The sequence below is a fragment of the Mercenaria mercenaria genome, chromosome 7 (assembly GCF_021730395.1).
Source record: "Mercenaria mercenaria strain notata chromosome 7, MADL_Memer_1, whole genome shotgun sequence".
Lineage (NCBI taxonomy): Eukaryota > Metazoa > Mollusca > Bivalvia > Venerida > Veneridae > Mercenaria > Mercenaria mercenaria.
In genome coordinates, this window is record NC_069367.1 from 25,580,114 (window position 1) to 25,607,320 (window position 27,207).

General features: G+C 34.8%; 1 protein-coding gene across 2 annotated transcripts in view; it reads right to left on the reverse strand.

Moving 5' to 3' along the window:
- The window catches only part of LOC123554707 (tumor necrosis factor ligand superfamily member 6-like), a 62,637-nt gene extending 37,545 nt beyond the window's left edge, over positions 1-25,092 (reverse strand). The window contains exons 1-2 of one of the 2 annotated variants that reach the window (XM_053547847.1): positions 24,794-25,092; positions 24,635-24,671 (exon numbers count right to left, since the gene is read on the reverse strand). In XM_053547847.1, the coding sequence (XP_053403822.1) occupies positions 24,635-24,671; positions 24,794-25,021 (265 nt within the window). In that variant the 5' untranslated portion in view covers positions 25,022-25,092. The remainder of the gene's footprint in view (positions 1-24,634; positions 24,672-24,793) is intronic. The other variant, XM_053547846.1, reaches the window with a different exon arrangement.
- Positions 25,093-27,207: the final 2,115 nt, after the last annotated feature.

The window sequence follows — 27,207 nt, forward strand, 5'->3', positions numbered from 1 at the left end:
GCTCTCGAAATCTTAGCTCGAACGCTCAAAATTTTATCTCGTGCACCCGAAGTCACGACATCATATCTAGTGTGCACGACTTCTTATCATCTCGAACGCTCGACCTTCTATTTCGATCGCATGACATCTAATCTCGATAACACAACATCTCATCTTGAGCGCAAGACATCTTATTTCGAGCGCGCGACATTTTATTTCGATCGCTCGACATCTCATCTCGATCGTTTGACATTTTATCTCGAGCGCAGGACATCTTTTCACGAGTGCAAGACATCATATTATTATATATTAAGGCTTTTGTGTGTATTTAGGACACCAGTAAAGTAAAATGATGAATACATTGTGCTGGAACGTACAAACAGGTTATAAGAAATACAAGACACACCAGGTTCGAGAACCTTTCAAATTTTACACATCTTTCAGTATTTAAAAATCAGTGAACACACACTTTTCAAAACAGCTTAAATTCATTTTAGAAACTGCCACAACAAAACCCACACTTCTCAGTATCTCCTAGGATGTAGAAAATATGGCAAAATCATTGATTTTTCTAAATAACTCTCAAACCAATTAATTGATTATATACTAAGTAAACAATTAACGACGGCTAGATATTTTATAGACGTCGGATCTCGACATCGGAATAACGCCGGACTTTAATTGAATTTGTAAACCGTTTATACGTTAAATCTAGACGTTTGCTAGACGTCGGAGACCAAATTTTCAACGTAAAAAACAAACCAAACAAGTAATAACAGATGTATTTCTCATCTTTATTTCATATTGTAGTGATCAAATAATTGACACTTTCGAGTAAGATCACCCTTGCACGATTCTTCAACTCCGCTAAAACATCGACCTGAAATGTATAAAATTCGAGAGTTTCATCCATTTAATCATTTTCTCGAAATCGAAAACTTATACATATAACTTTGCTAGTGCTATTACTAAAGAACATAAGAATTGCGTGCTAAACAATCATGTAACACTTTAAATTCTGTTCAAAATCTTCCATAAGTTTGTTAAACGTAATGAAGTTTTGTTTAAGGCAATTAATTGCTATTTTTTACATTTACAAACATCATGGGTCAATTAGTGAAATAAAAGTATGCAAAGAAAATGTAACATATATTTGGCATAATCATTCAAGTAAATGTAATTTTTAAAATCTGTTACGTTGCGAAATCCTTTGTGTAAAATACTTATAATTTAGCCCAATCTAACCTCCAACTTTAATCAAATAACTTGAAGTTGGTGTTAACCAATGCCTGTCTGTCTGCGAATGTATGACTTATAGGCAAGATGTGTGGAAGAAGGCATTTAAGTGAATCACAGAGTAAATTTACATGTACAGAATTTATTTTTTCCCTGAACAGTTTAGCATTGATGAGATAATATCCGAGTCTGAACACAGAAAATCATATGCATTTTGATATGATGGATCAATTTTTAAGAGGCGAAAGAAATGTTATTTATAAGCTCAAGTTCAGGTCTTTGAGAAAAACAAATAAATATCTTTAGACTATACTAATTTTGCTAAACCATACCAGTAAGTTCTATAACAAAAAGGCTTTCAACAGAATTCATATCCAGCCTAATTTGAACGTCTTCCTGACGTCTAAGTCTGACATCTATTAGACTTTGTGTCATTGACGTCGGTTAGATGTTGTATTTTAGGTCACCGACGTCGAGACCAAAGTCACACCAAGATATAATGTCACGACGTCAGGTGTTTACTATGGAAAATAAAGGTGTTGTAATTGGAAACTGGCTTAGTATAGAAACAAGCATGCTACTCACACCAAAGTAACTAGACTCACTCTTTATTTTCAAAAGTCACAAGAATACATATAAAAATTTTAGTTTCAGAAATAAAGGTTGATTACCACTTTCAAGAATATGATTTTGATTTTACTAGAAAAAGCTAGATATTTTAATAAAAATGTTAAATAATCACCTTTAACAAAGTTATTATATTTTTATTATCACTATTTAAAAGGAGTCGAGGTCTTGAAATGAGTAAGTTTATATACTGTCAAAGTTTCATTTTGTTGATCTTTTTATATCTACAACCAATAGTTCTGAGGATATGCGGAAGTTCATTTTAATGCTTTTAGTAATGATATTGCACATTTATCAAAAGATGGATCAGTTGTTTTGATCGGTATATTATCTGGAGATACAAATAAAGTTTAGAACTGAAATAGAGGGAACCTTCAAACATAGACACACAGTTTGTGAAACTGTTGTTGAGAAAAAAAATGAATTAGTCAAATAATACATCTGAAACAATGAAACAATGAAATACACTTAAACAGAAATATAAAGATTAGTCACGATATATAAAGATTAATTACGATTTTTCTGTCTAAAATACAACGTGAATTTCACAAAGAAGTGCAACAACCTGTATTTAAATCCCAACTGATAATAAAAACGATCGATCGATAGTGTACTTCTAAGTGAATCTTTTCCAGAACTACAATCATTCATATAGAGCAAATTGAATATGATTAAAGTGTCTGTTTTTCTTATGTTTTGACTGAAAGTATTCAGACACATTTCTATAAATAGTAACCGTCTTTGCAGACGTAATCATACATGAATTAAAACAGGTATTTTAAGAGTTTTGATTGCGACTGTGTTTAAATGCAACATCTACAAGCTATAGTTGGCTGGCCCATTTATTTCCATTGCTTACAACTCTGTTCTTTAACAATATGTCTCGAAAACAAGGTTTCTCTCCAATATATAGAAAATATTCTCCACAAGACTGCTGATGTATATAAGTTGTGTGGACTTTGTAGTGTAGAGTCGTTTTTGTAAAAGTTTTCACTTGAATACACATACTGTCGCCTACACATATACATAATACTTATTTAATAGTGTACACTGTGATACACGATGTTTCGGAATCACACGCAAAATGTGAGAAATTCTAGTTTTATAGACATCAGGGGAACCCTTCATTTATGGTAGGAAAACGGTTATAAATAATCTTAAGACACGATTGCCTCGGAGTAGAAAGCAGTCATGATTGCCTCACTATAGAGAGCAGTCTCTTATTCTATACTTTGTGGATACTAAAATGATTACTTCCCGAACCAGAGACAAGATTGTATGGATGTGATGTTTTCACATAAATTCGATCATTTTTCTCAAGGTGAAAAATTGCTCCCACATAACTTGTCATTTCTGCATGTTCATTGGCTATTTCACACACAGATCTGACGTGTTCAAGCAGAAATTTCTCGGTGCCTTCTTTGAATGAAATCATGTGTACAACATGCCTAACTGTTTGGTCATTCTGGTCGAAAGGCATGGTGCTATTTTCAACTCCTATTGTCAGCTGGTATGATATGTAATACTTGCCCGATTTCTGTATATAAATTGAATCGTCTTCATGTACATGTTTAACTATATTTCCTGAGTTGGAAGTTAACTTCCAGAATACTTTTGTTGTCTGTCCTCGAGCTGCGAGAGAAATAAATCTGAATTAGACATAGTATTAATCTCTTACTTTCACAATATGAACTCAGACTGATCAAAGAGTAATACAGCATTCGTATTTCGATGCAGGTTTAATCAAAGTAGGATGGCTCAAGACGTTTGTGGTTCGAGCCAAGAAATGTGAGAGCGACCGATTCAAAAATTAAATCCTCAACGATTCAGAAAGTACTTTTTAAGTTAACTTGCATTTAGCAAATATGCATCACTTAACAGTTTTTTATTAATAGAGGCTATTACATGAATGTCTTTTCATACAGAGTTTATTCAACGAGTTTAATAGATTCAATGTTGTAAGGCACAAATGTAACATTCTTATAATCACATGTTAGCTTTTTCTCCCGAGCAATCAAAATATCATTTTTTTGACCTCTTAATTTGATATGTGATATTTTTTATGAATGCTGTAAATTTACCAGGCTTTGCATAAGATGAAACTTGTTTGAGATGTATCTTATCGTCTTCTCTGCGAGTTTTGCTACAGTTGCACTTTTCAAGACTGAGAGGAATGTATTCTGAAATGTAAAATTTCTAACTTTGATCTTTACAATAAATATATAAATATAAATGTACAAAACAGATACAATTTTAAGTTTTGTTTAGCTTGACACTTGATTCACAACCATACGTTTATTTATTATTTAATTAAATATTTCAAGGACCGACAATTGAATTTCTAAATGATCTCTTTTCAATTAACAAAATACTGCTTTATCCATATATTAATATAACTAACATCACAAACGATTATCACATTTGTAATCGAGTGCAATACGATATCCTTTCGTTATTTAATTGTAAAGAATATGAACTATTTTATCTTTAGAATATAAAATAAAACATTAAGTCTGATATCTAACGATATAAACAAAGATATTCAAAATACTAAATACCTGGAAATGCATTACTATTGTATTTATTGGCAGTTATCTGAAATTAATAGAAACAACCGATTTATAGGAATATGATATGTAAAACATGATTCATACAAGCATACAAAGTAATTCAAGTACATTGTATTTCACAATATAAGTTTACTTCCTTATTATTCCACTGCTACTATTTATAAAACGAAGTCGTAGTGATTTATGAGTTGAACCACTCAACTGAATTGATTGGACCAACAAAAGAATTTCCCTTTATCATTATGCAAATATTTACTTTACAAAATAGTATTAATCTGTGTAAGGTATACCTGAGTTACGAATTTGTTAAGTACGTCACTAAGTTTGCTGCAGTATTTGTTTCGATCTGTGTTCTTGTCGTTCAGTTCAATTAGCTGTTTCAGCAAATCAGGATTGCCGTTAGCTGAGCTCAAATCATCTTCAGAATAACAGAAGGTCGGTTCAACTTTGACTGCCCTGAGGGTACGCCAGTATATGACCAATGCCGGAAGTATTGTTTTATTGATTGTTGTTGAACAAATCAATACGCGAGGTACGTAAATATGTAACTGTAACTAAAAAGAAACGTAAAATATTCATTGAAATGGGCCTTAATGTATGTGTACATCAAATTTATTCCTGATTTTTAATTGGTTCATTATATCTCCACAGCCTAATGGCGAGCTTCTCGCTATTTTAATACACCAGTAAGCTTGTACAATGTAAAAAAAGTCCGTGAACACTAGTTTTAAGTCTAATCTTCTGACAATGTTTTCAGTCAAGTACTGTCAACTTCTTTGTAGTTTAAGGGAACCTCCTTAAATGGAAAGGTTATTTTTGTTTTGTTTTGTTTTGGGTTTAACGCCATTTTTCAACAATATTTCAGTCATGTAACGGCGGGCAGTTAACCTAACCAGTGTTCCTGAATTCTGTACCAGTACAAACCTGTTCTCTGTTAGTAACTGCCAACTTCTCCACATGAATTACCTGAGGTGGAGAACGAATAATGTCAGACACAATGTCTTATACCAAATCGTCACGGAGAACGTACCCCCGCCCATGGTTCATTTATGTGCAATCGGATAGTATTAGAGGTAAATTTGGCAATATACTGATTAATTCAAACCAAAAGGAAAACATTATGCAAATCCAGACCAGCGAAACATCCCTGTCTCAAGAAAGTTCAAAGCGGTAACTGGATAATAATTTTGAATCTATACATCCTTGGAATGCTGCCAGAAAAAAAACATGTAAGAAAAATGTTTTGAATCCCTCCAAATAATTACTGATTAAACAAGAGCCGTCCGTAAGACAGCCAATGCTCGACTTTTCGAAATATTGTCCCAGGAGCAGGAAAATATTACCCTAAATGTTAAGATATCTATAGAGTTTCAATCCAGTATCTGCATTAGTTTTGGAGATAGTAACTTGCAATTAAAACTTTAATCAGAAGTTTTAAGTTCAAAAGGGGACACAATTTGACCAAAATGCATGTCAGAGTTATGGTTGATGCAATCAACTAGTTTTATAACGCCGAAGGCACATGTGAAGTTTTAATTTAATATCTGCATTTGTTATGAAGATAATAGCTTGCGCGCAATACTTTAACAAGAACTTTTAAGTCCAAAAGGGGACATAATTTGCCCAAAATCATGTCAGAGTTATGGAACTTGATCTACTGAGGTTGGTAATTGACCTAGAAATAAAAACAAGTTCCAAAGCTATATGCCTTTAAATGAAAGCCATATGTACTTGCACGCAAAACTTTAACCAAGTTGTGACGCCGACGCCGAAGCCAGGGTGAGTAGAATAGCAAAACTATTCCTCGAATAGTCCAGCTAAAAACTAATACCTTTCATATGATGTAGAGAAAATATATGCTTTTTTTCTAATACGAGACACCCATATACGAGCCTGAGAATACAAATTTACAAGATTATTCCAACTGTTAAACTCTGGAGAGGATGTTATTTCCATTTAAGTAATTACTCCTTTCGGTTCCCCGTCTTGGTGTATCATAAAATTTAAATTTTCAGGTTTTGAACAGGTAGATACTTTTAAGTTAAACTCATGTGTCCTTGCCAACAAGTGTCTTATTATTAATTTCTTATTTAAAAAAGATGCAAGTAACCTCCCATCAAACTTTTCTGAGTTTTTCATCAGCAGAAGATGATGTCTGAACAAAAAGACAGACCGGGTTCGTTTAGATATGTTTATTTTAACCTCAAAATAAGTATAAAATTTCGCAAAGTATTCTGATACTATTTCGAATAATGATTATTATCACATGTCCTTACATGATTATAAAACGACATATCATTAAACTTTTGTATTTGGACCGTCTTTATAGTTTTCCTAAGTAAATAGGCACATGCCTTATTAAATACATAAAAATAAGGACAAAAGTCCATTTGAAAAAAAAACAAAAAAAAAAAAAACAAAAAAAAAAAAAACACACACACACACACACACATTAAAATAACGCAGCCGTACATACAGCAGTCCACATTGTAATATGAGTATGTGAAACTTTATATACATGTACACTGAGCACATGTATGCACTAACACAAAAGAACGCAATAATAATAAAGAAGTTATAGTTTTCTCTTTTAACATGTTAATTTACTTCGAAACTAAAAATAAAAAGTAAATGTAAAAGTTATATCGTCATACTGAGTTTCCACGAAGTGTAGCCCCAGTAGTTCCTGACCAATTAGTTTTTAAACCTAGCTATCTCAAACGTTTATAGCTGAAAGATTTGAATTATTCAAGCGATCACTGGTATGGGTTATTCAGGAGTTGTGTAATTGTCATAATAAGGATTAATGAATAATGTAAGAACATAAGAATAGTATGTAATCATGTTCTGGTCATTAACAATTACATTTGGTACAGGTTTAACACCAGGTTATTGATCTTTTATATAATACTAGTTTGTTTATGAAGAAAACACCCCTAAGGGAAGGTAATATGAATTTTACTTCCTGACATACTACTTTCTCTATATTTAAATACAGCTAAATTTTGTATACAGTGTATGATCGTTACCAAATTAGCCGGAAGTTTACGAATTTTAACGGACATGCAACTCAATTTCTAGATCAAAACATGGATCGAAAGTGGAAGGTGTTCCTTTTGCTAGAGAAAACCTATTAGTAAAAGGAAAAATTAAAATCAACATAAGTTATTGTTCACGGAAACCAGGACTGATATAATATAAAGCCTACAATAATGTACAGTAGTAACATGCCGTCATTATCGCTTGCATGTAGCTTTAGCTGAATAGGTGCGGACTTGTTTTTATTATTGACGAAAATGTATTGCATTTCATATTTCTTTGTACAAGATTGCCTTAGTATTGTACCAATTGTACCGATAAAATGAATACGTTCATTTCTCTTATTGATGAAAATATTAACGCTTTTAAAGTTGTCATAGACGACGGTTGTTAAAAAATAACATACTTCAGACAATAACGTAGAACTCTAATTTAGATGCTTTGTCCACTAACTTTCGTAAAATTCCGGCTAATTTGGTAACGATCATACACGATATTATAGTTTTAATAGTGATTTTAGGAACAATGGTACATTAAGTGCACCCCTGACTCAGATGGTGTATGCACAATATTATATATGTGTATAAGTATACTTAGGTGTAGGAGGGTGGGGGAGACTTCTCGAGGGGGAACCCAATCCTGCAATATTTTTGTATTTTAAACATCCTGCATACTACTCTGTTTTAAAGAAACAGTTCATTTCTGTCATTAACTGAAGTTCACAAGATTATTGTTTCACTGAAGAAAGGTTTGTATTTTAAGTGATTTTTTTTTTATTATAAAGAGTTAACATTATAGATATTGTAATTCACAATTTTAGTCTTTGTGTTTCTGAGATAGGGGCCTCCGTGTCCGAGTGGTTAAGGTCGCTGGCTTCAAATCACTAGCCCTTATCGATATGGGTTCGAGCCTCACTCGGGGCGTTGAATTCTTCATGTGAGAAAGCCATGCAGGTGGCTGACAGAAGGTCGGTGGTTCTACCCAGGTGCCTGTTCGTGATGAAATAATGCACGGAGGGGCACCTGGGGACATACTACACCTTCAAAACTGGGAAGTCGCCAAATGAATTATAATTGTGTCGGTGCGAAGTTAAACCCAACAAAATAAAATAAAAATGTGTTTTTAAGAGCTATTCGTAATAAATTGTTTATTTTTTGAGAAAGGGTTGTATTATTTCTGTATGAGTGGGTACGACGGTCCTACAAACCCCCCGCCCCGAACACACACATACACACGTAAAATTTTGCATGCCAATTTCTGATTTCTAAGGGTATTTCAGTACCGATTATGGTTGTCGATTACTTTTGGTTTACATTTCATACTGTCAACAAAACTTGAAAAACGTGTATGTCTATTTTAAGTAGAACTCTTTATTAGGGTGCTAGATCCATGTAGGAAGTATTACTGCAGACGGTTTTAAATGACCCAAATGAGATTTTAGGATGTACTTATCATTCTAATATGCTTGTTTCTGTTACTGTTAAAACACGCTTACGCTAAAATGACCTCACGTTAACGTGCGATGACGTCAGTCAACATATTATCTCCTGCGTTCGACATCTTATCTCGAGCGCTCGACATCTTATCTCGTGTGCACGGAATCTTATCTGGAACGCTGGACATATTATCTCGTGCGCATGACATCTTATCTCGAGTGCACGACATCTTATCTCGAGCGCTTATCTTATGCGCACGACATCTTATCTATAAATATTACGGCCCATTGTGTAATTCATATCATCAGTAAAAACAGTCGACCGCTACCGTTTTTGCTTTTGTTTCGTTTATACTTATATCCTTTCACAGTAATTTTAAAATACTATCTAACAAAAATATATATTCAATGATGACGCTAAGGAATAAATTTAAGTCCCTGACAAAATAAAGATTTAGTATGTAGCCTTCGTCCATATATCAAAGAATTTCCCAGTTTCCCCTGAATGCATGCATGCATTTTTTCTTTTTCTGACAATGTGCGAATTGATACTATCAGTTGAACTGCGATTTGTTGCTATTCTACCATGCAGTAAGCATCATTTGTCATAATTGTTTAACTTTGAAGATAGGATGACCAGTTATTTGGGTACACTACACGGACACAACAATAATGATAAGAGGCAATACTTCTTCTTCTTCTCGTTCGCGACTACAGATCAGTAGCCTCGATGAAACGTGTGGTTTGCCGCAGATCCTCAATGCATCCATACAGTTTCTGGTGGATTGAGGTATCTTTCGACCAAGTCGCAGCTCGCTCCTGGTCATACCTTTTACATCTCTGAAGTATATGCTCCACAGTCTGACCTTCCTCACCACATGGTCAAGTTTCTGTATTTCTTGTACATGTGAGCATTGAGCTTGTTGTGCCTTGAGCGGAGCCTGACCATCATCACTTGTTCAGAACGATCAAGGAGATGAAAAGCATATTCCTCCATCCTTGGTCTCGTTAGTGCCTTGATGATGGTGACTTTCTCCTTGTAACTTACAGGTTCTGTTGGTTCTTCTGACTGAGCTCCTAGCTTAGCCTGTTTGTCTGCCTCTTCATTGCCTGCACGTCCACAATGGCATGGAATCCACTGAAGTGCTACTTTGCAGGTTATGCTCAGGCTCTGCATTCTCCCGGCTAGCTGCGGAGCTTTATTGTTGATCAGAGCTTCCATGACAGACAGTGCATCTGTGAGAAAGACGACTGAGAAGCTTTCTTCTGCCGAGTCTTCAACCATTGAGACGGCCTTCATGAGTGTTTCAGTCTCTGTCTTGTAATTGCTGCAGTGTTTTCCTGTGGCTGCATGTAGTATTTCTCTCTTTCCAGATGGGTATTGAATGAAAACTCATGCTCCTCCATCTTTGATGGCGCATGTGGCTGATCCGTCTGAATAGACATGAGTCTATGATTCCGGAGGATAGTCTTCATTGATCATAGCAAGTTGAGGCTCTTTTCATCCTCTTGTTTCCCACGGTCAAGACGAGGAACAGCAAGTCTCACAGTCACTGAGGACAGATCATTCGCTAGTGGGTTTATAATGTATTCACTACCTAGGGGAGTCGTTGGTATGTTCAGCTCAAATTTGAACTCTCGGTTGAGTTTTTTTTGCCTCATGAACGAAGCTGCTACGTTTGAGCCGATTTTTTGGTATAGCCGTCTAGCTTGGCTTTCATAGGATGGTCTTGAAAAGACCTAAACTTCTCTGCTTGAAGCAGGACCTTTGCATGTTTCCTGTCTTGTAACGGCTGTGTGCCTGTTAGCTTCTCCTTGAAAGAGATTGGTGTAGACTTTGTAGCACCTGTCATGATTCGCAATGCTTGGTTCTGAACCTTGTCTAGAGCCTGTTGGTTAGTTTTGGCTGTTGTTGACCAGGCAGTTGAGCTATACTCTAAATGGGGTATCACTGTTCCTTGATATACTGTCTTGAGTATTTGCTCATTTGCTCCCAACGTTGTTCCAGCACGTTTGCGCATCATGGCAAGCTTCCTACGGGCCTTCCCTTCTGCTTGACTAATGTGGGGTTTCCAGGTTAGCCGTTTGTCAAAGGTCACTCCAAGGTATTTTGCCTCGTCTGCTTCAATCAGCGAAGTATTTCCCATCTTGATTTTTCCCGCCCTCTGCTTTGGCGACATGTAGAATAGTGTGGTGGACGATTTCTCTTTATTGATCGATACGCACCACACCTTATCCCAAGCTGAAAGCTTGTTGATGGCTTCTTGCCTTGTGAGACACCATGACGCAACAGGAACTACTGCTGGCATGTTCTTAAATGACTCTTGCTCTCCTGCTGTAGAGGTATGATTTAATCCACCTCAGCATGTGAACTCCTACTCCACTCCTCATCAGTTTGACGAGATGTCCATCAGTCCAGACTTTGTCAAACGCTCTCTGCAGATCAATCCACGCTGTAAGCACGACTATCTGCCCTTGGAAGACGTCCTCCATCTCTTGCGATAGATAAGTGGTCTGGTCCTCAGTGGTGCGGAATTGTCTGAAGCCAGCTTGTTGCGTTGCGAATAGGTTGTTAGTCTCCATGTACCACTTCAGGCGTGCATTCACAATCCTCTCCATGGTCTTTCCAACACAGCTGGTTAGGCGGATTGGGCGATAGCTTGCAGCCTTCTTTGGATCCTTCTCTTTCTTGTGGATGGGGATCATGACTGCTTCTTTCCATATCTGTGGAAGCAATACTTGTGTCCAGCTGTAGTTGTAAGTTTCCAGGAGTGTGCAAATTGCTGCAGTGTCTAGATGGGTCAGCATTTCATTTGTGACTCCATCTTGTCCAGGAGACTTCTTTGTCTTCAACTGTCTAAGAGCTGTCTGTAGCTCATGCAGTTTAAGACTCTGCTTCATGCATTCTAGTGTCACTTGGCTTGTCTGCCTTTCCCTTTTTTCTCTTCGGGCTTCTCTTTGCCGTTCCCTGTTGATGGAGATGTTTGAAACATCTTTGTAGTTAGAGGCAAAAGTGTTTGCGGCTTGTTTACCCGTCAACAGTTCACCATTCTCTTCCAAAGTTAATGAGTCTCTTCCTGTGTCTTCATCGTTCAGCTGTCTCGTCAATCTTCACAACTTTTGACCATCTCTCTCTGGGTTGAGCGAGGCTGTTTTGTTTCTCCAGCTCTTCCTCTGTAGTTCCTGTTCGTGCCTAAGGAATTTGGCCTTGGCTCGCTGTAGAGAGAGGTTACTTTCTTGTGAGGGACTGATTCTGCTTCCTCCCTGGCTTCTGATAACCTTGCCTGTAGATTCTCCGCCCGCCCGCTTAGCTCAGTAGGGAGAGCGTTGGTCTACGAATCGCGGGGTCGCGAGTTCGATCCCCGGGCGGGGCGTATGTTCTCCGAGACGATTTGATAAAAGACATTGTGTCTGAAATCATTCTTCTTCCACCTCTGATAATTCATGTGGGGAAGTTGGCAGTTACTTGCGGAGAACAGGTTTGTACTGGTACAGAATCCAGGAACACTGGTTAGGTTAACTGCCTGAAATACTGTTGAAAAACGGCGTTAAACCCAAAACAAACAAACAAACTGTAGATTCTCCAGCTCATCACTCCAGTAGGGCTTATAGTCCTTTCTTGCTTCCCTTGGAATGGCGCTGTAAGCAGCCTTTAGTATCTGGCGTTGAAGTCCACCCGGCTGATGTCTCTACTTTCCACTTTGGTGTCTTTACAGAGCTCATCACTCAGACTTTTGTAAAAGGTCCATCTGGCCTTCTTGTGGTTCCATCTGGGGATGGTAGGTGAAGTAGAGGCTATACGGTCCATAGTAAGATGGACTGGGCGATGGTCGCTACCACCTAGTTGTTCATCGACTTCCCGTTTGACATGTCCATGTATGTCATCAGTACATAAAGCAAGATCAGAGGTTGATGTTGTTCGCCAGCTTCTGGAGTAAAAAGTTAGGGGATCATCTGGCTTGTTGATGAGGTTCAGCTTGTTATCATCTTGCCAGGTCTCCACTTCCTCCCCACGTTTATCCAGGTGGTCATATCCCCAGCTTTGTAAGTGACTGTTAAAGTCTCCTACAATGATGAACCTGATTTCATCAGTTGTAAATTTGTGAAGGGACAGAGCTTTGTCACTTGGAGAGTATATATTCACAAGTTTCAAGTTGAACTAGTTCTTTCTTAGGCTCAGAACTTGGAACTCGGAGCCATCTGTATGCGTGGTGGCCTGGACAGCACTGATGTTGTTCCTGACCAATGTCATGATGCCTCCTTTTCGTCTGCCAATTCTGTCTCAGCGAAAACAGTGGTATCATGGTATCCTCTTGGAAGGATTTCTCTGGCTGTATGTGAATTTCCTAAATGCAACATACATTGATGTCTTTCTCATGGAGAATATGCTCAAGTTCAGCTTTCTTGTTGAAGACACCCTCCGCATTCCAATGCATCAACCTGAAAGGCTGATGCAGAATGGTTCTTCTCCTTGGTATGTTCCTCCTTCTTATCTTTGCATGTTTTGGATTGAAGGAGGGACCCCCGGAGGGACCCCCAATGGCACAGCACCTCTTTCTTCAACTCTCTAGGTTTCTGTCGGAGTTCATACACTACCCTGGGAACACAGGGGCTTTGTCCCATAGCTGGGGATCTGTTCATAGGCATCAGGGCGTGTCCACACACCGGTGGGCCTGGCATGCCACATGTCTGGGGGCAGACCTTCTCCGAGTCCCCTGCAGTTTTGCCTGAGGCCGCAAGGTGCTCTGTTATCGTGTGGCGCCAACTGGTAGGCACTGCAAAAGGGCTTGTCTGCAGAGAGGCTATGTACTGGCAGGGAAGACTTACGCACTCGGTTCCTTGTTCACCAGAAGGCTAGCTCGCGGTGGAGGCTAAAAGCGGAAGGTGACAAGCACACAACACACGGCACACCACGCTTGACGCATCAGCAGACCAATGTACCATATAAGAGGCAATACAAAATAAAGATATGTTCCTTATATTAAAAGCACGTAGATTGGTGCAGTTTAAAGCCGTTTTAGCTTTTATTTGACAATATATTCTGGATAAAATTTTGTCTTCTTTGTTTCACATCAGTACTAATTAATGCCCTGCCTCTCACTATTTTTTTCCATTCTGAAATAAAGGGCTAAGTTTAATATAATATCTATTTTCTTAATTATCCGTATCTCGATTAATACTGTAAGATGTAATCTTTGGAATCCTTTACTCTAATGGCAATACACGCATTGTTTTGAAACACACTGTATAAAACTAACAATAAAATTATTCTAACCTAAAATGTACTAGTAGGAATGTTAGAGTTCATATTTCAGCGTTTCGTTGTTGTCATTAAGAAGGTAAGACGGTTCATATAACAAACTAATACTTAATATAAGATAATATTACATTATCGCTTTGTGTAGGTGTTATATTAAATATATAAATACATTGTAATTGGAAATATATATTGATTAAATATATGTTATTCAAAACACACAATACATTTAAACTACTGCTTATGAGTTTTAGAAAAGGGCCAATGACATGTTTCTGAATAATCATTGATTTCTTTTATGATCTTGACATATCAAATTTAAGCACATATTTTTTAACAATAAACGTTAAGCAATTACTTAAGATTTCGCGATCCATATCTTCACCACACGATTAAATTTAATTTATAAAAGCATTGAAAAACGTCATTTAAGAGAGCATGAAAGGAAATGAGAACGAAGTTTCATATAGCTTTTCTGTTTGGATAACAGGATAGTTGACACGAGAAGACATTGCAGTAAAGTGTAATTAATATAATAAAAGTGAAGTAAAGTGTTTGTTTATTATAGTGACACCCCTACTGAAAGGGCCAGCGAAGTTGGCTGATGAGACACCTACATTAAACAGCATTACTTCCCGATTCCTATTTCTTATGCCAGACACCAGGCAAGTAGGTAGGCAGCTGGTAACCATCATTTTACTAGCTTGCGGCTCAACAACCAACAAGACCCGCCCCTGACAGGGCATGCACGTTCTGCCTCCCGATTTCTGGACAGGTGCCTTATCCATTAGGCCTCCGCAGCTCGGTAATATAACTAGGGATATTAATCAACATTTAAAAAAAAAACAAAAAAAAAACTATGCTTATCTTTCATTAAATTAAATCACAAATTTTTGTTTCCAGGAAAGGCTAACAGAAGCCATTGTTTTCTGGTTTTACTGTGTAGTGCCACATACGAAAATTTGGCTTGCGAAATTTATTATGTTAATGATAAATATTTAGCATATTTCCATTTGCTTTTAAAGGATTAATCTAAAATAATGTTTCTGAAGGTCCTTCTCACTTCGTAAGGGATTAAACAAATTAAAAAAAATTCTTCAGCACCAGATGATTTTGCACAAATCAGCATTAAGCACATACCATTTCAATTTGAGCAATATATGGTGAAAGAAAAAAGAAGATACAATCTTAAATAATACTGTTTAATAATCATAAAAATATAACTATGATTGCATAATAACGGTTACACTGTTTTGCTGTTTTCTGAAACCAGATTAAAGTAGGTTTAGTTTTCTTGCATAAATGTACATGTTTTAAAAAACGATATTTCAAATGTATTTATGCTCCCCACAGAGCAACTTTTTTATGACCATAGGATCTGTATTTTTCCAAGATAATTGCAAACTTCAAATAAAATGTATACATTTTAGTATTACGAAAATATATATACTTTACATAAAAATGGTTATGTTGCTTATTTCTAAATTAACGTAAGTAGATGGTAGAGCAATTATATTTACACAAAAATAAATCAGAAACGTATTTACGGTACATTTTTTCATGCACAAAAATGTTAGTTTCGAACATGGCACATTAATTCTATAGATTAAGCGTGTCTTCTCATAACTATTCCATTATGTGTTCAATTTTTCTAAAGGATCTTCTTGTAGATTGTACAAGGTTGTACTGGTACTTACAATGTATAAACTTAATTAAGATTTTACTATTGAATGTTTCACCTTTTGTTCAGAAATGAAAAGAACGTATTTAAACTAGACTAGGATTCCATTTATACATAATTTTACATTCTTCAGTACTGAAAATCTGACAGTTTATAGCATGTTTTAAGGCGCAGAACGAGAAAATTGGTATCAGTTTTCAAAATTTCCATTTCTGAATCAGCTTTATTTTTTTTCTAAATTCTTGTTCGTAAAGGTAATATTTTTATGGTTTTATTTAACACTTAAATAACTTTGTTGCAATGGAAATAATAATATTAAATCAAAATACCAGAATGGAATGTATATTAGAACTGTTCTAAAGATAAAAGGACTGATCTGAATCAGGAAAGCGTTGCATTAAAGGATGGGAGTTAATAAAAATATTATTAATTACCAGTTCTAAAATAATTTGCATATAAACGACAAATTTAATACAATTAAAGTAATAAAGCGTAAAGAGTTTACTAAACCTTTTAATTATCTATCACAACAGCAATCTTCTAGTTGCGACAGCCAAAAGCAACCCAATAGTTTGTTTCTTTTCTTTTATTTTGATCTAAGTTGATACAATGCTCTTTTTTTTCTCAGTTTTAAACATAGCATTTTTCATAATATGGTGGTTCGATTAAAGATAATTCCAACATCTCAGGTGTCCACTCCTGATGAAATAATGGACGGGGTTAACTTTTGTCTTTCTCCACCATCAAAGATGGAAAGTCATCTTATGGCCTATAATTGTGTTAGTGCGACGTTAAACCAAACATAAAAAATAATATTTTCAAGCCAAGTCAAATAAAACGAAAACGACAAACACATTTTGTTTATTCAAGTCAGATATCACTTAAACTATATTTCTACATTTAAAGTTAACATAAAGTTAATCATAATAAAATATTAGTGAAAGATGTGCATAGGAAATTTTAATATTAAAACATAAACATATACATGTACTGCGTTTCTTAAGTTCTTAAGTCTCAAACTGTTATATTGGCACATACATTCTGCTGTAAATTATGGAAGCCCTAGAGGGACGCTTGACTTCCGTACTTCCAAGTTTTGACGAAGTAAGAAGTCAAGAAGATGGAAGTGAAAAGTGTAAAAAGTTTAAAGGCAAAAGTTGGAAGTACATGGTTTCCAAAAGCAAACCGTTACAATGCTGAAAATCTGCATTCTAACACTTATTTTCACCCACTTTACTTTTTTCCTCGCCATAAGTACATTCTATGCCAAATTTGGTGGAAATTAACATGAAGAAACCATTCACCTTAAATGTTGGCGAGCAGCTATAATGACCTAAAATTTTGTTAAATCGTTGCGTTAAACAAAAATGGAAATCTGCTATGTAAAGTAATGAATTGATTCACATTTTGAACATTTAAATCATTAATTTGTAACCTTTAGTACACGTCCGCTACATAGCAATGTGTGTTTAATTCATACCCTTATATGACTGAGAGGTAAGTGTCAAATAAAATGTGTATTACGCACGCTGCTTAAAAAGTGAGCATCGTTTTCATTTTTCATAATCTGTCAGTTTTATTTACACTCTTGACTTTAACCATTCTTTCAAAAACAGTATGCATTCTTCGCAAAATTACTATTATCCGCAAATAATATGAAGTAGAATGGTCATCTTGTGGTCGGTCAACTATTATAGATGAATATCTCAAAGAATAAATTTAAGCGTTAGGAACTCCGTTTAAAGCAGTTAAATATTGCAAATTTAAATATATACATAGTTCTTGATACAATGCTATTAATTTTTAGATATGTTATAAATAAACATGATATGAGAGCACTTAAAATTTTACACTCTAGATTATTGCGCATGAAGTGTTATATGCAAATCATAAAAAAACTTGTAAAGAGATAAAAATTACTATAAGTACAATGATTACGTAACATTTTAAAAATCCCCCTTAAGTTTCAAAACTAAATTTAGTAACACAATCAAAGCTCCGCAGTTTTTGACTCTTTAAAATTCATACTTCACCTTTATTCAACATTGCGATCAGCATTTCGAATTACATTGTGTAATTCTATATCATAGTATGTAACGCAGATATGTTATTTGATTTAAACAAGCTTGAAAGCCTGTTCGAAATCAATCAGAAAATATTTATACTTCTATCATTGAAAACATACAGAATGACTAGGAAATACATAGAGGGTCGACCAGATCTGAATGTATGTATTGTTATAAGTTTAACGCAATGTTCAGAAATAAAACAAGAGCTGTCGGAGGACAGCAACGCTCGACTATTCAACAGCCTTGTCGACTGAATGAATACGAAAGTCATGTGAAGTTTCAATCCATTCCCACAAGTGGTTGCTGAGATACCAGCTTACATACAAAAACTTAACCAAATCGGGACGCGGACGCGGACGCCGACGCAGACGCGGACGCCTACGCATGGGCGAGTCCAATAGCTCTACTATTCTATGAATAGTCGAGCTAAAAAAATACCTCTGCGAGTTTAATACCATTAATGCTTACATAATAGGTCTTCTTTGCTATGAAAAATTATCAGGATTTAAATGAAATGAATAAAAAATGCATAGTAAACACATTCGGTTAATATTTACATTCACTGTAGCTTAAACTATGTAATGTTCTCTTATCTAGGGCATTTAACTCCGTTGGCTTTAGTTTATAGCTTTTGATATTCGTGATTAAAGTTGTCTTTCTTGTGTTATTTGTACCCGTTATTTGTTCAAACAAAATAATCTTAGACGAACGCTCGAAAAAACTGAGGCATTTGACGAGAAACTGTGTGTGTGTTTTTTTTCAGATTACAATGGAAAATATTTTCCCAACATTTTCATTTAAAAACTCATTATATATTTTTAAACACAAATGCCCCACTTTAATATCTCAGTTACATGTGTTAGGTGGCATAATTCATTTTCAGGTTTATGCATTAAAGAACACACCCGTAATTAATTTCCAACCAGTTTGTGTATTTTAGTGTTGGTTCACATGACATAAAATACATCACGTGCAACATTTGAGTGTACGCAAATGTGATCCTACTAAAAACAAAATGTTTATCATACGGAAATATTGCACGAGGTGTTCTTTATTTGTTCACAAGACGAAAGATTTGTTTTGTGCAAGCGTAAATTTTTCATCCGGATGCAAATCGTGCAAATCTGAAAGGCTCTTAGGAAAATTTCTTTCGTTCATGATAAAGGAGATAACAGCTTAAATAAATTTCTAAAATTAGATTGAATCCTCTATTTTGATATACGTTGAAAAAAAAATTGCTACCATTCTAAAGAAATATGTTCATAACGTTTTTAAAAATTTCGTAATTCATGAACACCTAGTGGACAGAATGAACATTTTACCACTGCCGCATTTCCCTTAAAATATGGAATATGCAACAAACAGTGAAGACTGAGAAACTAAACTTTGAAATTTACACAACATAAGCGTGTAGTCTAGGAAGGAAAATAAAAAATGCCACGAAAAAGAGGACTAGTGTACTTACACATCATATACTTTCTGATCAATGCAAACAATACCGGCTAGTCAACTTTTTAAAGCTGAGAATTTTAAGATAAGTAAGTACTTTATTAATTTATATCTTTTCTTCAACCTAGTAAATTGTAAGGGGAATTTGATACTCTACATGCCACTAAACTGATATTAGGGTTATATAGTATGTTGATGAGAAATAGCCACATAAAGTTTATCACCAAGTCCAAATCTAAACACAGTTCCAATGAAACTTATACTTTCTGAAGCTGCTGGTGTCATTTTCATCATCAAGAAGTATAACTCATGTACCAGTGCTAGATGTTTTAAACAAAATGCTCAATGTTTCTACGTGTGCTGTCTGTGGCATCATTAATTTTGTATTTATTGTCTACCCAGTATTTGTTTTCAGTAGCTAACGGATATAGTAATAGCCAGTATTGTATACATATATATGTTTCCATCATATGTTACGACCTTGCATAACATGTTGCATTATCGTTCCGCAACAATTTTGATGACAATACTATCTTAACTTCAAACCGCACAACATTTAATACTAAGTGATGTCTTAATATTGATGTGATGGAGACTCCATACAACCCATATCGTAATTTGTACAGAATAAATTCAGCCAAGGAAATCATTATTTGGAAAACAATTTTGTACATACAGTGACTTTCACTACAAATGACATACACGGAATTACATATGCTGGTTCTTACTGTGATAACTTTTATCTCTTACTCTGCTAAATTTCTATAATGAGCTAGTCCATCTGTCAATTTTAACAGTACCATTAACTGCTAAAAGGGGTGCTTACCAAAAAGATGCTGACTGAATATTTCAAATACTACTATGAGTAGCATCTTGTTATAAATAAGCATTGTTGGGCACATGTTTTACCTAGAGCAATATTTTCGCCTTGTTTCGTAGGAATTTGCTGAATACTGGCTTTCTCCCATTTCCCTTTTAAGTTCTTTTTAACAACGCTTTTTTATTAGTTTTAACATATTTTATTCCCAGTAATACATGTAAAAATTAAATATATACATCACAGTTTGAAAAAGATAAGTAAGAAAGGAATGAAAGACTCATAGTCTTATAGAATTCCTCTCCTTTGCAGACAAAATAATTTGTGCAAATACTTGAGCTCTTAATTGTATCGGGATAATGAATATAGTCTTTAAAACAATTTAATTGAATATAATTGTAAAGACAAGTCTGATGGATAATTTACACTTCATGTTATTTAACAATAAGACAAAAAGCAGACGAAAGGATAGAAAGAAAGTTGAGCTGTCTTATAAAACTTAAGGAATCTCTTGCTATCGGATATGTAGGTTAGTACGTGTGAAAATATGGTATTCTCCTGATCAGAAAGGTATAAGGGTTACCAAATAAAACCGTTTTCAAGTCAATGTCAAATTTCTGCAGACTATTTAATAGATTGTTACGACTGACAGAAAGAAGTGGACGTTCAAAGAAGTAGCGGAAATTAGATTCGATACTTCCACATCGGCATAATGGGAGTAGGAGAAATGTTTTTTAGGAAAAGGTGGTAATTGAGTGAGCTACATTTAGTGCGAAGTCTTGAATGAAGCACTTGGGGTTTCCTGTCGCCAAAATAATAATATGCCAGAGTGTGTCTTTTGTTTTTATTTAGGTTGGTCATTTTTAAACGATGATAATGTTTTGGAGTTGCGTATTGCAGGTGAAAATAGGTTCCACTCTCGGACAACAGTGGGTAGAAAACAATTGTAGTATAAGGTTGTTCTAGCTGGAACGACATGAATATCTTCAGAATTTCTTAAATTGTAGCATGAATCACCCTGCTCAGGGACAAGAGAAGATAGGTAAGCTAGTGTAAGATTAGACTTCATTTTAAAGAACATAATTAGTCTTTTTTTGTATCGTCTGTCTGAGAGGGTTTCCCAAGCAGCTTTCCGATATAATCCTTCCAAGGAAACAAGTCTGGTAGTACTCGAGGCAATGCGTGCACATTCGTTTTGTATTTTGTGAAGTTGGTCAAATTCGTATTTTGCACAGTTACTCCATACAACGTTAGCATATTCAAGGATGGGTGTTATAAAAGAGGTATATATTGTTTCAAGAGATCTACGATCCAAAAGTTTAGTTTGCGCATGATGTTGACCCTCTTCCATGTTTTTTCTACAATAAAACCGATATGACAGTGCCAACAGCAGTCGCTTGACAGGAAGATGAAAAGGTGTTTATGTTGGAGTACCTCAGGTATATACTGATTGAACATTTGGAGGGGTCGGTGAGGTTAACAGTTCTTTTTTCTTGAGACTAGCAGTGATTCGGATTTGGAGGGATTGAAATTCACTAGCCACTTTTCAGCCCATGAAGAAATTGTTTGAATGTCAGACAGCAGAAGCTCGCCCGCTGTGTCAGGCTGCTCAACATTTACATAAGGACTTGTGTCGTCCGCAAACAGATTAATACAAGATATGATTTCTTCAACGATGTCGGTTACAAAGATAAGAAAGAGTAAGAGGCCAAGGATTGATCCTTGGGGAAATACTGTAATAACACCACCTGTATTAAAACATATTGGTTAATCAAATTTACGACTTTTTTCTATTCTAACACGATGGATTTATGTTCCTATCAAACAAAGAAAACTGAAAATGTGTATTATCATACAATGAAATGACAGTTTGAACGTCAAAAGTCGTGTCTTCAAACGTCGTAGTGACGAGATCACACAAAAAAGACAAACACCTGTGGAAGTTGTCAAAGATGTAGATAATGATCCTAATATCGTGGTACAATCGAAATAATACGATATCTCAAACGTTGATTTTCTCTTGAATAAAATCATTGTTTGTCGTTCAAATGCGTATTATTATATGACTCGGGCTACACACACAAGAAGTAATTCTTTCGTATCTGAAATCCAAACAATGATTTCATTCAGGGACAAATCACTGTTTGGAATATATTATTTCTTAGATATATCTCAAAGTTTGCATTCACTTATTGTTTTACAAAGAAAATAACAAGCGCTACTTTTCGTATAAACAACATTGGTGCAATAATATCTCAGCAAGATTTCACTAGCGACCTTACTTACTAAACTAGCAATGGCGTGGTTTGAAAAATAAACAATAAAAATTGACAACAAAATAAAAAAACAACAACATTAAATTACAGCTAAAACTACTTTTGCTTACGGTAAAGAAAAAAATCAACACGACTATATGATTTTGTCAGGACCTAAGGATATCAAATAAAAATCCACCGAAACTGTTTTTTATCATAGGCGAATTACAATTTAACATTGGCGGATCTTTTTCGACGTTCTATTTGAATATTTAGACGTTGAAAGGATTGATATCCTGATATTTATTTTAATTTTCTGAGAATCAAGAAACCTATATTTTTCAGAACGAGTCTCAAACTAGGATTTTGTTACCATTGTACCTCTGGTTTGTTTATCAAATTATTTCCATGTTGTTCAATTATTTTTAACCTCTACTAAAATGAGAAAATATTGAAGGGCATACTGAATGTATTGAAATGGTAGTTCTATTGAATATCTACAAAGATGAGACCATTATATATTACACTCAATAGGCCCCATTATGATTATTATCAAACCAGCATAAACACTATATACAACGTTGTAATGAGTCCTTTCTCGCGAAAACAGTTCAAATACCGTCACTCTGCTTTCTACCGACACAAGACTCAACTAAGATGTCAGTATGAGAGCTAACGCTAGAATGTTCCGTACACGAAACTGTATTTGTGTTGACATGATTAAGTTCAACAACTTTAAACATACATGTAATTATGTCATAAAAAATTCAATTAACATGTATATTCACACTGGCTCGCAGCATCGACACATCGTTTCTATCACAGGGCCATTATGAAGAGATATAGATACATGCATCTGTCATAATAATCGTGCAACATTTCAAACTAAACACTGTGTATGCTAAAATAATTGTTCTGTGGACCAGAAACAATATTTTGAGGATGAGAAGTGGCCACATACAGTCGATCCCCGTCCTCGAGATGGAACACAGCGCCAAGGACACTTGTACTTTCTGAAGCATCTGACGCCCTTTCACACTGGGAATTTGCACCCTCAAGTATTACGACTCCTTCCGTCCCTTTGCTTGAGATCAAATACACGTAGTGTCTAAATGTGCTGTCTGCAGTTTCGTCTGTATCATTCCTTTTTGCAATTTTTGTTTTTACTTGTGACGATATGTAATAATGATCAGTCTTTTCTACATATATTGTTCCTTCTTCTTTTCAATGCTTCAACCCAGAATTTGCATAAGATGGTGGGTTATTATTCCATAGTAACTTTGATGACATCCCAAAATGAACTAAAATAAGAACATTCATCGATTATAGACCTATGTTTGAAATAACATTTGATCAAATTGAGGTGAGAGTGTTTCCAATACTCTCGCTTGTCGACACTCAAGAAAGAATTAAGAAATGGTGAAGAAAGAAAAACTAAATTATTACAGTAATGTAATGTCTTTAATAAAAAGCGGTATTGATTCTGAAATCTGAATTACAATAAACACTGACAAGATCTTAATATCTGTAATATACCTGGCTTTTTATCATGTGATAAGTCCACAAGATTTGCCTTTGGTTGCTTCTGATCGGATTCCTTGCATTTGTAATCCGTCAGATTCAGCGAACTCATTTCTGTATATTTGAAAAAAATCTATTAGAATTTCTATTCATATAATAATTTATGTAATTTGTTTGCAGAAAATTTTCCTGAGTTTTGATACAATCTTATTAAAGAATAAATATATTCCCATGAACAAACTATTATGAAATCTTATTTCGAATGTTTGGTTACTTTATCTGTAAATTCGGACAATTGGGAAAGGATCACAGCTCTGCCAGTAATGTTATTGTTAATGTATTTAAAGTGAAAGTGGTTGTGGTTGATATTTAGGAAGGTTAAAGACAGATTTGATGTGTATGATATGAGTGCCAGACGGGAGCACCAGCGTTCTATTTCTTTATGCTGATAAGCCTTTCTGGTTGTCAACTGGCGATATAATCTAACAGTAATTTTTATCTTTTGTCATAATAATAATAGTATGTGTTTATCGGAAAGATGAATAGTTGTAACACTTTCATTTCAAAAGTATTATATAGCACACAACCGGTTAATAAATCAATTTAAAGTAGAAAAAGATAAAGCAATAAAGTATCATACGTCTATCCCACTTAATTATCAAACAAATAAGACACAATTATATAAACCTTTACACTAACCAGGATTTGCATCACTATTATATTTTTCCATGACAACCTGAAATTAGAAGGGTATACATGTCATGAATATCTAAAATCAATATGCATGTAAATGTCAGCGCTAAAAGAAAAAATTCACTTTAGATTTAGAATACATAAATACAGAACTGTATAAGTTACCTTGTTAGAAAGTTTGTCAAGCACATCACTCAAAGTCCCGCAGCAAATGCTTGACTTTTTCGTTTTGTCTAACCTCTTTTTAAGTTTACCGGGACATTGTTCGTTTGCTTCATCACCATCTATCAAAGCGATCTTGCGCAATGCAAAACACGTCTGTTGCTGTCTAGGGCTCATAATGTCCTCCCGTAATACCCGCCAGTGTCCAACCAGTCCAAGCAGAGTAACCATTTCGCCGATGATTGTACAAATGAGAATAAAAAGAAGACATCTCTTTTCCTGAAATTTACAGTTCAAACTGTTATTGTAATAAAGTATCTTGTCCACAGGTCAATATTAAAAAACTCTGTTCTGTGTCCGACTTATTTCATGTAAGTAGCAGTATGATTATGGCAGAACTTGCACAAAAACCAAAAACTGGATTGTGTCCCATTTCCAAGCCCATGCGTATGTTAGTGTCCATATGCTCATATAAATGCAGTGTAAGTATCATTATGTGTGTATACACTCAATAAAATATCTGTAAAGTTAATTTATTTTACCCTTATATATTTCCGTGTTTGTTGGTAGAACAAACTGATAGCACTAATTAGAGTCTAAACACAGTACATGATGGAGAATGGTCGTGGTAGAAAATGCAAAATGAAAGCAAGAATGATGCCTGTCCAAAAATGATTGTTGAATTATCTTCCGTTTTTGTTTAGGTTTTCGCATCTTTTTATTGGACCAATACTTAAAGGAAAGTAAGGAAACTTTTTTTTACATTGACAGACTGTAAAACGCTAGAGTGCAACATGAACAACTGCAATTCTACATCTGAAATAGGATATGGCGCTTTCGCTGTGAAATTGTAAGAAATTATGTCATTTAAGCTGAAACTGTTAGGTGTCCATTTTTGACCAATGACAGGAAAGTTCAAGATAATAATTACGAAAGAACTCATTTAAAAGTAAAACAATGACTTGAATGTGAATTAAACTTTCGTTATTTGATATTTCAGTAAACAATGAAATGGTATGAACTCAACTAAAATCGTGTACGTTACAAAGAGAAAGATCTTAGTTTGACAATTGTACAACACGTTTATGTACATACAAAATCTTTATCGTTTGCAAGTAAAAGTGAACGGAAAATAAATAATACAGTTTGTTGTATGAAGGTCTTGATCGATATCCTTTTAGATGCAGTTATTTAAACGTCTTCTGTATTTGCAGAATACACATTCATAAAAAAGACGAAATAAAAATTTGAATAAAAAAGTAATTGATACAACAGTACATTCATCTGTAATAAACCTACCTACCTATAAAACGTACATAAACATTTAATACTCTGATATACATGAATATTTCTTTAAGTTGCATTAAGTTTTGCAGCATACGTTCTTCTCACTTTTTTTTTGCATAATGCATTTCTCAAAGATAAAGATATTGACGTGAATTAAGGCATAAATTAACTGATTTTGATTACGGCTAGTAATTCAATGTGCAGTAATCAAAATACTATCTCGAACCTGATATGGGTTGTATTATTGTTAAAATATTGTTAAACAATAACTTTAGTGTGATGTAAACATTCATTAATATCTGATAAATATATCGGTATTTTAGTAAACAATACAAGCAGGGAAAGAAATTAAATCGTGTCGTTTTCAGAAAATTTAAAAACAGCGCTACAAAGTCTGATAACGGTAAAACACATTTATGTACATAATGATACAGTATTTTGGTTGTAAGTAGGTCTTGATCGATTTCCATCTGGATGCTGTAAACGTCTTCTGTATGTTCAGTATATACTTTCATAATAAATACGAAATTTGGATATAACTTTAAAAGTAATTGATACAATAGCAAACTCATCTGTAGTATACCTACCTATAAACCATGCATAAAAGTTTCGTATACTGATAAACATGAATATTCTTTTAAGTTTTATCGTTTTATATATGCTATTTCGCACTATAGATAATTATACTATTCTTCTCACTTCCATATCTTTTTGGTCGCTAAAACTATTTCTCTAAACAAGTAAATATTTTGCAAAGTTAATTTTGCGCGTACAAATTGAATTTGATCTCTCTCAATGAATAAATATTAACACAAATTCTAACACGACCAGCAAATAACCTACATATATGTAGAACAAAATCTATCTCGGGTTATTCTGCAATAAACCACTCGCGTGCAATGACGTCATCTGATCAAGGTGCGTAGCGCGGTCGTAAAAATTAGTTACCATTTTTTCTAACATTGTTGATACTAGTATGTCGTGTTAGAATCGAAATAATAAGTTCCCAAGTGTGATTTATCGTAGAATAACCCGATTTGTTCGTTCTTATGCGAAACAATATATCACTCAGGCCTTCGTGATATATTCTTACGCATAAGAACTCAAAACTCGGGTTATTCTACGACAAA